This window comes from Lepisma saccharinum, chromosome 10 (genome assembly GCF_977018435.1).
Source record: "Lepisma saccharinum chromosome 10, izLepSacc3.1, whole genome shotgun sequence".
NCBI classification, from domain to species: Eukaryota; Metazoa; Arthropoda; class Insecta; order Zygentoma; family Lepismatidae; genus Lepisma; species Lepisma saccharinum.
The window spans coordinates 81,606,763-81,622,299 of NC_139238.1; the positions used below are offsets into that span (position 1 = coordinate 81,606,763).

The following is a 15,537-nucleotide window of genomic DNA, read 5'->3' on the forward strand; positions in this document are numbered from 1 at the left end:
CAACACTGAAATTTTGTAGCTTTCGTTGGGGATTGAACATGGAACACTCCCACTGAAGGAGAGATCATTAGGCTGTGTGCAAGTTCCAATACCGTATTGGCTGATACAGACATACTGGTTTAGTGGTAACGTCATTGTGAAGTGCATTTTCATACCACATTTTGTCACAAAATCATGCAAAATGAATTGCAATATGCAAAATATACTCTTAAACACAAAATTAGGGTTTATTTACCAACGTGACACTTTCTGAAGTCTGAATTATCTTGTGAGTTATGCAAATCACTGAAAATTGTTTAATTCTGTAAATATTTGAGATTCAAAAATAGACTACTTTACACAGGAATAAATTTAATACTCTGATAACTACATAAATGTGCTATTAGAAGGGAAAATGTTTATTTTGTGTAATAAGTGTAGTTTTAAAATCAAATTTAGGGTTTTATTTACCACTTTAACATGCCATTTTATACACTGCTTTTGATCCTGAAATGTGCCCAGTTTTTGTACTGAAATGTAGATCTTTTATTCACCATAAATATGTGGCTCTATGTGCAACATTTTGATTAGGGCCGAGCCGATACCACTCTGAACAAACACCCATTCAAACGTTAATTCTCACCAATACCAATATCAATGCTAAGAATTGTAACAATTAAAAGTTGATCAAAATATTGATTAATATTATTGTGTAAGTATTTCACTCCAATTTTATACATTAATTTCTTAAAAGTATTCAAGAATTACATCACAATATTAAAATAACTGGTATGAACCAATACCCATACAATGCTGCTGCGAAATGAATGAATTGTTGCGTGGCATTTTTGCAGACCCCGTGAAAGACTAAGATGTGGGAAATATATCAGCAGGTATTGGGAAATAAATTCCTAGTGATACTTTCTGATTCTGATACCACTGGTATCGGTCGATACCAATACAGAGGCTGATACACTTCCCTATAGATGACTATGAAGTGTTCACCCCCTTCCCACTCCCACCTCTAGGGGTGCCAGGAGTGAAACTTTTCTTCCTAGGAAAAAAGCTACGCCTTGCCACCACCGGTTGTGTTCGATGTGACGACCAGCACTCTTGATGATTGCCCGAAAGTGCAGTTTCCACTGGAGAAGACCGCTTTGCAGGTGTACAAGGGGTATATTATTCCACTCTTGTTGGGCCACTTTCCAGAGGCCGGAAATCGTGGTGTTTCAGAAGCCCAAGTGCACAGTAGTCCATGGAGCTGGCATCGGGACTCTTCACGGGGATGTCGGAAAAGGGAATAGCACGAATCCCAGTACTAGCTTCCATCCGTCTGTAGAATGCCAGCGATGATTTGGCTGTGTGACTCGATGCCTTGTCCTGATGCAGCTCCACATAGTTGGTATCCACACCATAAATTGTGGTGATTTCAGGGTTCTAAATATCAGTCAAAACATTTTCCTGATAATATGCAGCATTGATTTTCACATTGTTGGCAACGTGACATAGCTTCAGTTTTCCCCTGTAACAAATGCCAGCCACAACCATAAAACTGCGTGGATAACTTTCAGTGCACTGATGAACGAAATTGCTTCATCCTTTTGCATCGACCCATCTGTACGTAATTGAGATGTAACCTTTGGTGAATGGTTGGTTGGGACACACGGAACTGGCTAACCATAGTATCCTGTGTCTGCAGATTCTCCGGTGCCGTCAATGTCTTAATGACACCAGTGGTGTCAGCTTCACTGGGGTCCCTTTTGGATGTGGCTTCGTCAGTGTCCATGAGCGTCAGTATTGGCTCAGCCCTAATTTTGATCTTTTGGGACTAAATAGTTTGGATGTACAAAGCAAGAAAATGTTAAACATGGGAATGTAAAAATCATGGTTCCACTATATTGATAATTGTACTGATCTGTTATTTCTATAAATAGTCTGTAAGTTAGCACAAGATTCTGCCCTTTTTTTTAATTGGATGCATATGAAGATGTAATATCCATATGAAAGTTTTGTAAATTAAATATCCACATAAGCAGTTTCTTTTTCTAAAAAAATCTAATGCAGAGTCACTTACTTATTTACATTAATTCAGGAGGTGAATGAATAATTCATGGTTAACTAGTCACTGGCTGTGTTTCAAATTCTCACCAAGTTTCCAGTAAGTTAAAAAAAAATATATTTTTTTTCCAGTACATAACTCTACCAGTTGAAAGATATGATGAGGACAAGTTAAGGGATTACCTGGAAGAATTTAAGATGCATGATGGTTTCAAGTGCAGCATGTATGCCAAGTACTTTGGTGCAGGAGGAAACGTATGCTTCATATTCTTTGTAGTCATTCTCTTCATAGTCTCACAAGCTGCGCTATCAGGACAAGTTTATTGGCTGAAATTCTGGTACATTAAACTTATTATATGGTCTGTGTGTATGTGTGTGTGATATAGTGACTGTCAGAACTTCAATCTCTTATTCCAAAAAGTAAAGAGTTCTGTAAGAGAGTGTTCCCAATTCCATAAATTTGTGAATAATATTTTTCCTCATTTTAGAGAAAATGTTCTTGGTTGAAAGGGGTGGGACAAAATGACAAGGATATGAGAATAATTCTGTATTTCAATATATTACAGATTTAAAATCTGAATAAAGGATAACGGGTCTGTCAGATATTTGTGCATCTGGTGTATTGAGTAGAAGTCTCTTTCAAAGGATATAATAATATATTTTTATTTTATTATTATTATTATTGCTGGTATTGTCCTTATTGCTACTTAATATTTACTTACTATATCAGTAACTTGATTCTTGCACAAAAATTTCTAGTGCCTCTTACAGCGAAGAGTGACAGTATCACTTCAGGTATGCATTTATTTAAGTATCGTCGGCATGGGCAGTGCTACTTAAGAAAGCAAAGCATGGGACGAGAGACTCTGAATTTCTCCCCATGTTGCGAATGGAAGCAGTTTTTGAAGTTGATTATTAAGATAGATACGATCTGTAAGAAATATGATGAATAATTATTTATAGACTCCCATGTATTCCTTATGGACAAGCAACTTCAACTTCAAGTTACGGCTAATGAAATTGAAGTTTCGACTTTTCGTAACACAAGCAAAATCTTCAACCTGTCCTGTTCCCACTATGTGTTTCTACACCATCGGAAGTTTGATGATCCAAAGAGAACAAGTAAAATAATGCTCCCATAAGCATAATGCTAAGTTTTCTCCCCCTCCTACAACCATCCAGTGCACAGACCTTTCTTTCCCCAGTGGGGAAGGAACAGTTTAGGGTTCTCGTGAGTTGCTGGATGTGGGAAATGGTCCTCATGCCCTTAAGCTTTCACGATCTGCGAGGAATGAATGGATCTGATGAATGTTGGGATGTCTTAACCTAAAACATTCAGATTGTACCGGGTGTCTGAGAAGTCTTTGTATGAAAACAAAAATTAACTGTTTCCGCTATATGCAACATAGACATGTACAAATGGTACCAAAATATTCGGAAACTATTCAAGTTTTGTTGGCAATAGGAAAGAAATCAATAAATCTCCATGTGAGCACCCTTGGTAGAATGGAGTATATCTAGTTGAAATTCAACTTCTTGCCATGCATTAGCCAACATCACAGGAGGGATTGATATGATGACTTGGGTTATCCGTTGTTGCAAGATCGGATACAGGAGTTCTGTAGACATTGTCTTTCACATAACCCCATAGAAAAAATCTAAAGTGGTTATTTCTGGAGATCATGCAGGGCATGCTGTCGGTCCATCTCGACCAATCCATTTTCCAGGAAATGTCTGATCAAGGTAGGACTCCAATGTGGCGGTGCGTCGTCTTGTTGAAAGATAACATCTGAGTGGTATTCTAGCAATTGAGGAACAGCATACAAATAGCAACATGTCGAGATACACTCCAAATGTTACGGTGTCCTCACAGAAAAAGAATGGTCCGATTATTCTGTCATGTAGCAGCATGCACCAAACATTCACTTTCAGGCTGCCTATGGTCGACTCCCTCACCTCATGAGGGGCCTTTTACCCCAGATACGTATGTTGTGTCTATTCACTAAACCACTGACATGAAAGACTGCCTCGTCTGAAAAAGCAACACGTTCCAGATAGCGATTATCAGCGTCAATGTGTGATAACATTTTCACCGCAAAGTTATACCGACGTGTGCCATCATTGGGCAACAAATCCTGCAGGATTTGCAATTTGTATGCACAAAACAGTAAACGTTTGTGTAACACATCATGAACATAACTTTTTGGCATCTGTAATTCACGTGAGGCCGTATGCACGTATTTCTTTGGACTACGCACAAAAACCACTTTGACATCTTCCACCCTTTCGTCTGAGGTTCATGGTGAGCCACTTCTCGTTGTGTCAGTAACAGATCCTGTGGTCTTGAATTTGTTATACCACGACTTAATGCTCCTACTTAATGCTCACTTTATGTAACTTTCCTCAAAGCATCTATTTGAAGTATTGTAGCATTTCTAAGCTTGCTTGTTAATGGAGATGAAAGCAGATAGGAATTAACTGCTTCAAATTCAACATAGCATATATTATACATATGAGTGCCATTCCACATCTTTTCGCTCTTTTGAAAGATTATACCAGTGGCGAAGCTCCTATGAGGCTTTTGAGGCTTAGCCTACCCAAAAAATGTTGAAATTAAAATGTTCTTGTACCCTGTAACAATCAAAGTTCATTAAAACAAATTAAACTATGTAATCCGAATGTTTGGTTCCGTCGATCCTTCCAGATATCTTGTCAGTCAGGCCAGAAAGAGGAGCGCACGTTAAAAGGCAGCTACAGCGTGAGCTCTGTGTAGGTGGAAGGGGAGTGTAAGGGGAGGGGACTGCCGATTCGCTGGGTGAAAGCGGCTAGCCTCAGAAACAACCTGTTGTGCTTCTAGTCTTCTTCTGCAAAGTGCGTCGTTCATGTGCTGCATTGTTGAATGTTAATTTACTTCGAGTGCATGCGTGTGTGTATTTGTGTGTGTGTCACATAGTGTATTCATGTTATAAAAATATAATACTGTGAAATTATGTGTTGAAAACTCTAAGATGATTTGCAGTAAAATAAATGTAAGTGAACAAGACTCCGTGGCTCTCAGATGCTTAACCTACGAAATCTTGACACACTGACTGTACAACTGGAAATACGTTTTGGAGATCTTGAAAAGATAAAATTTGTTGAATTGGTAGACCAAAATAGCTTTGGGGGATATAAACTACATTTTCCTGTGATGAAATTAAACAACCTTCTGTCCACATATCCATTTTTCAACAAAGAACGATTAGAAAATGATTTATAGAATATCTGTGCTTATGAAGAAAAGCATTTACCTCCTGCAGACCTTTTAAAATTCATAGTTAGCAATGATCTTCAAACAATCTACAAAGAAGTAACACAACTTATCAAGTTGGTCTTGACATTCCCTGTTACAACAGCTTCCTCCGAAAGAAGTATGAGCACCCTCAAGAGAGTAAAAAATTATCTCCGTAATTCAATGAAAAATGAAAGCTTAAGTTCTCTCAGTACACTTCGCAACATCTTATTTGACCGCCCTGAAAAATTTCAAAGTCCGGAATTCATAAATTTGGCAGCAAAGTGCTTCAGAGCCAACTAAGAGTAGCCAACTTTGCAACATTTCTTCTTCCTGAATGAAAACGCTCTTGTCATTCTTTCACATTCCATAAAGTAGAGATACCCTAAAGCAGTAATAAAATATATGAGTAGACAAAAAAAATGTTAAATAGAAATACGAATGTTGAAAATAGTTCAAATTTCTTCATTCTAAATTTGAAAATAGGGAAATTTATGTGCATTGTGAAACACTGAACAGGTTCTCATCCACCTGGAAAGAATTTCGGTCACATTTGAATGCAAGAAGGCAAATTTATGATGATTTTATGCAAAATGTTTAGTAAAGATACCTTGCACAACACCAAACAATTCTGCAAAATGTGTCTTTTCCTTGGTTCTTGGCGAAAAATGGTTCGAAACTCCGGCACAATGTTGCTTCAACTGAGATTAATGTGATTTAATGAGCTCTTTGTTAGGAATCTCCTGGAGTAGTTGGTTAGATGACTGTATTTCCGTTTTTTTACTGTTTTCGTCAAGATCGAAACATCGTAGGTTCAAATCCCACCCTTTCCTTATTATTTTTTCCTTTTTATTTACCGAGTACGAAGTGTTCTAATAACGTAATATATAATATTATATGATATTACTGTAAATATTTATGCGATGCATGCTCAGTGGTGGCGATTGGGTTTCAAAACTGATGGGGCAAGGATGGGAAGGGGGGGGGGGCAATTACAGTTTCTTTCCCTTGGTAGATATTGTTTAGCATAGTGCGGGGTAATCTGCCCCTCCACACTCCATAATTGTCGCCACTGTGCATGCCTGAAGTAATGCTTATACTGATGTTTTTAATCTTTCAGTGATTAGCAGGATTTTAGGAAATACTTTTCCTTTCATTCAGCTGTTATAAGTTAACACATATTAAGAACTTACATGTCAAATTTCTGAATCCGGAAATGCTGGACATAAATCGCATAAATATCAACGGAAATATCCAAGAAACGTAGATAAGCATTCTCGTCCAAAGCCGTTTACTTCCCGAAAAAGATTTTTCAAAGAAGTAAGTTTGAACCCATGACCTTCCATTCCATAAGCAAACGATCCCCCTACACCACACGGTTCACGTTATTTAATGCACTCGGTTCGGATCCCAATTTAAACTGTAGGTCCAGTCCCGATTAGCCTTACTATGCATAAAGTTGACTTAAAACACCAAATCAACCAATTCATCTCCTTTCAGAGTGGGCCTTCTATGATACTGTAGTCGGCCAGCATCCGAAAATACCAGAGTGTAATTGCATTTAATATTGATTAATTTTACTTTTAAACTACAGATTAAAGCGATAATAGTGTCCAGAAAAAGAACCTCAAAGTAGATCGTCACACAAAGTATTTTAATCCATTGCCAAATATTTCAGTTAAGAATAATATTATGCTTTTCCATTGACCATATCTTTGATTCATGGTGAATTTGCTAAAAGGTTTTACTAGTAAATGCATTTAAAATGCACGAAACAACAGAGGAGAAAAATAAACCTAAAAAATAAGTAAAAATGCAACAAAAATTTTTAAAAATACTGACAAATAAACTAAAAGCCAAAAAAGGTCGAAAAATGCAAAAAAAAAAAAAAAAAAAAATTAAAATAGAAAGTGTTTTCCGGCGATAGGTGACTGTAATGCACAGATTGGCAAAGAAGAGACATTTAAACCCACGATTGGTAAAGAAAGTCTTCATGAATTAAGTAATGATAATGGTATAAGATTGGTTACTTTTGCAACCTCAAAGAATTTAATTATGAAAAGTACCACTTTTAAACATAAAGATATCCATAAATATACCTGGTCTTCTCCAGATGGTAAAACTCATAATCAGATAGATCATATTCTCATTGATAAGAGAAGGCATACTAGTATAATTGACGTTCGTACACATAGAGGTGCTGACTGTGCCAGTGACCATTATTTAGTAATTGCTAAATTAAGAGAAAGACTCTCAGTGATAAATCATAAGCAACAAAATCTAAAAGTTCTAAAATTTGATACAGGAAAGTTTGCTGATGAAAGAATTAAGAAAGATTACCAAATTAAACTGTCAAATAGATTTGATGTTTTGCAGGATTTAAATGATGATCAAAATATAAATGAAACAGATGTAAATAAGAATTGGGAGCACATACGTAATGCAATAGAATCAGCAGCTAAAGAAAGTATAGGATACCATAAACCAAGAAAAAGTAAGCCATGGTTTGATAATGAATGTCATAATCTAATAGAAATAAGAAATCAGGCTAGACTTAGGTGGTTAAATAACTCGGATGATACAAATCTAAGCAATTATAATAGAATAAAGCGAGAAGTTAACCGCACGTTTAGAAGTAAAAAAAGAGATTACTTGAAAAACAAAATTAACGAAATTGAAACAAACAGCAAAAATAAAAATATCAGAGATTTATATAAAGGTGTAAATGAGTTTAGAAAGGAGTGGCAACCTAAAGTAAACTTGATAAAAGATAAAGACGGTGATTTTCTAGCTGACCCAAGCGATATTCTAAATAGATGGAAGAACTACTTTAATGACCTTTTAAATGTCCATGTAGGAGATAAATCAGAAGTAAATGAAGTACACACAGCAGAACCTTTAGTTCCAGAACCTAACTTGACTGAAGTTAAAGATGCTATTAAAAGGCTTAAGAATAACAAAGCACCTGGCATTGATTTAATACCAGCTGAGTTAATTAAATATGGTGGAAATTCATTAATATGTCAAATTCATAAATTAATTTGTTTAATATGGAATAAAGAAGAAATCCCTCAACAGTGGAAAGAATCCATAATTGTTCCTGTGTTTAAAAAAGGTGATAAAATAAACTGCAATAATTACCGTGGAATTTCTCTACTCTCAACAACATACAAAATATTATCTAACATTCTTTTAACAAGACTAACCCCATATGCTAATGAAATTATAGGTGATTATCAATGTGGATTTAAACGTAACCGATCAACTACAGATCAAATTTTTCACATCAGACAGACACTTGAAAAAAAGTGGGAATATAATCAAAATGTCCATCAGCTATTCATTGATTTCAAAAAAGCATATGATTCGGTCAAAAGAGATAAATTATATAATATATTAGTAGAGTTTGGAATACCTAAGAAGCTTGTTAGTATGATAAAAATATGCACCAGTGAAACAGAAAGTAAAATTCGTGTGGGTAATAATATGTCTGACAAATTTATAATTCATGATGGGTTAAAACAAGGAGATGCATTATCTCCATTGCTCTTTAATTTTGCCTTAGAATATGCTGTAAGGAAGGTAAAAGAAACTAAAGAAGGACTGAAATTAAATGGTGTGACTCAGTTGTTAGCATATGCAGATGATGTAGACTTACTGGGGGATGATGTGATTACAATTAAGAATAATGCTAAAATATTTTTCAAAACTGCTAAAGAGATAGGTTTGGAAGTTAACAAAGAGAAAACTAAATATATGCTTACAGGCCGAAACCAAGTGTTAGGTAATAATCAAAATCTAATTATTGATAACAACTCGTTTGAACCAGTTTCCAAATTCAAATACTTAGGAGTAATATTAACAAATGAAAATGATATTAAAGAGGAAATAAAAAGTAGGCTTAATTCAGGAAATGCATGTTACTTCTCTCTTCATAAACTTTTGTCTTCTCGTTTAATATCTAAGAAACTAAAAGTTAAAATATACAAAACAGTAATTTTGCCTGTAGTATTATATGGGTGTGAAACTTGGTCCCTTACATTAAAAGAGGAACATAAATTGAGAGTATTTGAAAATAAGATCCTTAGGAAAATCTTTGGACCTAAAAGGGATGAGGAGACAGGTGAGTGGAGAAGGTTACATAATTTAGAACTACATAATTTGTATTCATGTCCAGATATTATTAGAATAATTAAATCAAGAAGGCTTAGGTGGGCAGGCCATGTGGCACGAATGGGAGAGGAAAGAGGAGTTTACAAGGTTCTTGTTGGGAAACCTGATTGTAAGAGACCTGTAGGAAGGCCAAGACGAAGATGGAGGGACAACGTTGAGATGGACCTAAAGGAAATCTGTAGGGATGGAAAAGAGTATATAGATCTTGCTCAAGATAGGGACAGATGGAAGGCCTGTGTTGCTGCAGCCATGAACCTTCGGGTTTAAGAAGGCTAGAGAGTTAGTTAGTTAGTTAGTTAGTGTTTTCCGGCTCTAACTGAAGGGAAACGGACATGATATCAGGTTTAGCATTGTTTTTTTAAAAAGTTGATTTTTCATCAACTTCCGGATCCTAATTAGTAATTTTGACCATTGAAAAAGTTGGAGATAGCTTACTTAAAACTTTCTTGCTGAGGGATCGTACCTCCACTTTATAATACAGAAAAAAATCAAGTTCATATTTCGAAAATGATTGGAGTTTTCCACCACGAAAATGTTTTTCATAGTTTGAAGGTTTCCATTGTTTTAATTTCACACATATTTTATATTTCATACGTTGAATATCCCTATCCTCTCTCTTTTCATACAGTCTTTGGAAAAAAGTTGAAGTTTCTTGTCAAACGGGGTCTGGTTCAAATTACTCCTTTTCGCTCTCCTGTTCCTACTTTAAACAAACAACAAAATAAATCGTAACTAAACGACTGCTTGTTCAAAACACGGAATTTTTACACAATGTACAAAATATGACAAAACGCCAATAGACATGTTCATCATTTTTCCCTTACAGCGTTTCTCGATTTTATCTGAATTCGTTTCCTCATGAAAATTGCCATTAAGAAAATATAGATCTGACATTATGTGTGAATTGGTTTCTTCTAACTGGTAGCAAATTTTAACATGAGCTATCTGCAGAAGACGTAGCGTACTTGATTTTCAAGAGGGAGGTCATAGGTTCGCTTCTCCACCTAGGCAGGATTTTTTCAGGAGTTTATCGTTGGATGTAAAGTTTATCCACCGTGCTGAGAAGTTAACATTGGTCTCTGTATTTCACGAGAGGAAAGGAAATAGCTGGAGGAAGTTATTTCAATGATAGGAGGAAGTCACATGCCACGTGGAATGGGCAGAATCAAGTTACATAGAGCTAAGTCTGTAATGGTGATTTCGAATATTGCAAAGTTAGTGCGGAAAGTTTGTTATATCTGATACTCGTACTTTCTGTTCAAAGAAGACGAACATTTTAGATACAAAGCAGTGAGGAATTAACGATCATTATGAGGTTTTGAATTTTTCTGTTTGTCACTCACTATATAAATACTTATTAGTAGTTTCTTATCGAATCAACCTTTGTTGCAATAACAATTTACTTACGTTAATTAGCGATTTACTATTAGTTTTAGATGGATGGTAAGATGGTGGTGAGGGGATTGACAACAGTCATTATGAAGGAACGGACATAAAATAACCAATCTTAGCAATTTGAACTCATTAAATGTTCTCCTTCGTTACAGTAATGCACTACATCACTATTCAACATAACTGTATACCTTTTTTTTAGTATATCGAAATCAAATAATCAATATTTTAGGTGTCAGTGAAGAACACACAATACAAATTTAAATGACATTACATTTTGCATCCTGAATACATATATGTGATCTGTGAATTAATCATGATGTGTGTGTTAACACAACATATGAACAATAACTAAAAAGAAAAGTTTTAACTTTAAATCCTGGAAATCTCCAGCTTCTAAGGGGAAATATGTGTAGAAGGGACGTCCCTCAAGTGTGCATCGGATTTATTTTTTAAATATTATAATATGAACCGTATCTGTTCAGCAAACAAAAAAAAAAGGAAGAGAGGGTGGGATTTGAACCCGCGACCTTTCACGCTTGACAAAAAGTAAGGAATGGCGCCTAACCAACTGCTCTATGTTAACTTAATGAAGAATAACCTTAAAAACATATTGACGTTTATGAAGACTCCTACCTTCCTGTGTTTCAAGCACATTTTCTCGACAAGTCGTGTAAAATATATGTTTTTGAGAACTGTTCGATATTATGCAAAGTATTGTAAATAAATAGTCGCATAAACTCCTCACAAATTTGCTTCTTTCTGCACAAACTTGATGGCAATTTCCTCCAGGTGGAGAAAAACTCTATTCAGTGTTTCAAACCCCCCAAATTTCAAGTGGAGCAAGCAGAATCGTAAATATCCTTCTTGGTTCTTTTTCCAATTTATTATTTTTGTTTGATTGCGTATTATAATAGCGGTTTATAGTTTCTAAGTTCATGGAAAGTGTTAAATTGAAAACCTCTCACCGCAGCGTTTTTCGTCTAGTGGAAGGACCTACTCAAAGTTGGCTACTCTCACCCGGAGCCGAAGTGCAATGTTGCTAAGTTTACGATTTCGGAACTTAGAATTATTTCGGGGTGGTCAAATAAGATGTTGAGAAGTGTACAATAGCCATTTTTTTTAAAAAAAAAAAACTGGTTAAAGAACTTTCCATTGATCAAGGCTTCAAGGAAAGAGTAATTGATATTTTTGCGACCAACAAGAATCGATGCATGGACCTGCTGTATAAAAAAAAATAAGCAGATTTTTCAGCTTACCCAGTATTTACGCCTTAGCTTCGCCACTGGATTATACCATAATCAAAGTTCTTTCAAGATCCAGAAAAGGCTTCTATATAGCTTAAGCATCCAATTTGTCATTAAATTACAAAGTCTAATGCTTTAAAAGCAACAATAATTGTACAAATATAAATTCATCACATATTGCCACATTTGTACTTATCTTTGTTCTGTCATGAGATCACAATAAAAGTCACAGACCATTAGTATCAGAGAAACTATTCAAGCAAGATTTTTAGCATGTGTTATCTTCAATTGTTTTTTTAATATTTTTGTCCATAAGTGCTTAACAGCGTTGATGTTTGTGAAGTAAATGTACATATTTGCTCTGTTACAGCTATTTTGCAATGTATATAATGATACTTATCTAGTGATTACAATTACAATTTTTTGAATGTTGATACAAAAGACCAAGAATGACATCATATTATACATTGAACAATTTTAAAGAGTTGTTGACCTTTGTATATAAACCTTGATGCCAATGAAAATGTACAAAATTTTAATAAATTTAATTATAAATTTGAATGTTTCTTGTCTTGCTTGTCTGAAAGAACACATATGATTGAAGATATTTGCTTTTCATGTTATCAGTCAAAAATAACTGTTATAAATATGAATTCAAACTATTGCACAATTTAATAATTTTGTCATGATATACAAATTGGCTTTATTAAACATCATATTCAAGAAAATTAGTTTTAAATAGTAATTTCAGACACTTGCATTGTATGAATAAATTTTGAGCAATCATATGACCAAAATTATAAATAAGTATTGCACAAATGTGGAACTCTGAACTTAGCCTAACCATTTTCAAATGTTATTATGACAATGTATTAATTTTATTGTCATATCAATGCATCATGTAACAGACTACCTGAACTGTTGAGAAGTATACAGTGGACCTCGATTTACATTTTTCAGGGGACCAAGCTGAAAATAACTTAAAATGCAGAAAGTGTAAAGTCTAGGAAAACTTTAATAATTTGCTATGTTGGGAATCATCAAGATTGAATGTATAATGTGGGGAAATATAAAATCGTGGAACATAAAATCAGGGTTCCACTATATACTGATATCACTGATAACAACATTAGCTCAACCCGAAGTTATTTAATTGTATTGGTTTTGTTTTTGCATTGCATGGAAATTAATATTTATATTATTCTTTTGTTTTAATTAGGATGCAGGAAGAAGAGAAGAGTACAACAAGCAATTACAGGAGAGAATTTAACACAACTGCAAGTGTGCATATTTATACTACTCTAATAATTTTCATGTGCTTCTTTTGCATATTCAGAATGTTGATGTTCAGCATTCTTTGTGTGAGAGCCAGCTTGAAGTTGCATAACAAGATGCTGAATTCTGTTATTAGAGCCACCAAAGAGTTTCTGGATAAGACTACATCAGGTAATCCTAATTAAATTGTACAATACGAGGTGTAGCGAACACTTTTATTTAGTGCTGAGCTGGGACTGTTACCAGTGGTATCGATTTTGAAAAAAATTAAGTTGGAATTTAGTCACGAATATTGGTGTGCGGGATCCCGAAATTCGGGACTGGGATCGTGAAAAAAAAATTCCATTCCTGATCCCGACTTCGGGAAATGACTTCCGGACTTTTCAGAATTCCGAGCAGTCGGGAAATACAGAATGGTCATTTTAAAAAGTCATTAATTCTCGATGTTTTCTGCATTGTAAGTTTCTGGAACTTATTGGAAATTGTTAGTTCTTATTCGAGAAATGCAAACACATTAACTTAAATTGAAAATCATATGTAGAAATCTAGATTTCCAGAGCTTCGGAAAATTTCACATCCCAAATGTTGGGATTTTAAAAAATTTCTCATCTTGATCCCATCACAACCCAAAAAATTCTGTCCTGCACACCCCTAGTCATCAATACCAATTGATACTTTTCTCGAGTCCAGGTGTCTCTTGGGGTCTGCAACAGTACTACTTGACATTTTTGCAGTATGTAAACATCCTGAGAATTATGCAAAATGCAATATTTTATTTATTATGTACAACAACATTGTGGGGGGAAATTGATTGTTTGATTAAACAATTATCTCATGTGAAATTATGAATATTTTAAAGCACAATTCTTGGTAGATTACTATGAGATGGGTAGTTTGAATGAAAAATGCATATATAATTTTTTTTATCTATTTTGAATTACTTTGAATTGTTACAATTTTCAAGTGTCTGTATCAGTGGGAATTGGTAAGAGTAACATCATATCTTTCAAGTGATATCGGCTTAGCCCTACTTTTGTTTATATTAAATTTTGCTTTGTCCAGCTGTTCTTGTACATTTTGAAGCATTTTAAGTGTCCTCACTTAATTTTGACATATTTAGACACTGTTGTTACACAATGAAAGCAAATGTTTGTTTAAGTTGTGTTTCAAGGCCACTTCATGCACAGATAGGCTAAATGGGACTTTACATACAGTTTAAAGTGAGATCTTCACCACTTTGCAGTGTGTTTCCTCATGGTATCGAACCTGGGACCTCTTGATTACAAGGCGACAGTGCCATCACTATGGCATCAGGGAGAGTAAATGATAATTGGTTATAATTGACAGTAATCTAGTTCATTATATAGATCTAGATAATTATTTACATGTAGTGGTGAATATGCTGGTTAGCTTTGATGAAAAATTTAGAATTAGCATGTTTTTTTTATCCCATTTTTCTGTTTATTTTAGGGCAAATAAATACGAGGTTCACCACTGATTTAGATGCCATAGATTCAATACTTATTTTGTCAATGATGGATTGTCTCCAGGTAATTTTACGACGTCATTCATGTACATTAGGGCTGTACTGATAGAATACAAAGTGTGCAATCCCAAGTTTCAAAATTCCTGGCCTCCTTGGCAGAGTTATTAGCACAGCATGCTACAATGCCAGGGGTCCCATGTTGAAATCACAGCCTGTGAGCCTCCGTTCATCAATTTCATCATATCATTACTCATCTTCATCTTTGCAATTAGCCAAAAGTGGCAAAAAAGGCAAAGTAAAATAAACCAAATCAATCAATCAATCAAGTTTCAAAATTATTAAAAATATAAACTTGAAATGCAAAATTTGATTTTTTAACAGTAATAAAATGTCAGATTTGTAAAAAATTATTTTAGAAATTTAGAATTTATAATATTGTGGACAATTTTAACTTTAATAAATTTATAAAACTTTCTTTCACAAATTTTTTGTAATTTTTATAATTTCCTATTTTTTATATTTCCGAGTCCTCAAACTGTACTTCTGTAATCAGAATGGTTCTGGTTAGGGTACATATATGTATAAACTAGCTTGTTGCCCAAACACGTTGAGTGGTTGATTTTTGATCTCACCATCATCATTTTCATGGTCAAGTA

The 15,537-nt window shown here is 34.6% G+C and overlaps 1 protein-coding gene across 1 annotated transcript in view; it reads left to right on the top strand.

Moving 5' to 3' along the window:
• The window catches only part of LOC145994404 (ATP-binding cassette sub-family C member 4-like), a 143,919-nt gene that overhangs the window by 85,332 nt on the left and 43,050 nt on the right, over window positions 1-15,537 (top strand). The window contains exons 13-15 of the mRNA XM_083130526.1: window positions 2,170-2,375; window positions 13,340-13,566; window positions 14,866-14,945. Of these exons, the coding sequence (XP_082986652.1) occupies window positions 2,170-2,375; window positions 13,340-13,566; window positions 14,866-14,945 (513 nt within the window). The remainder of the gene's footprint in view (window positions 1-2,169; window positions 2,376-13,339; window positions 13,567-14,865; window positions 14,946-15,537) is intronic.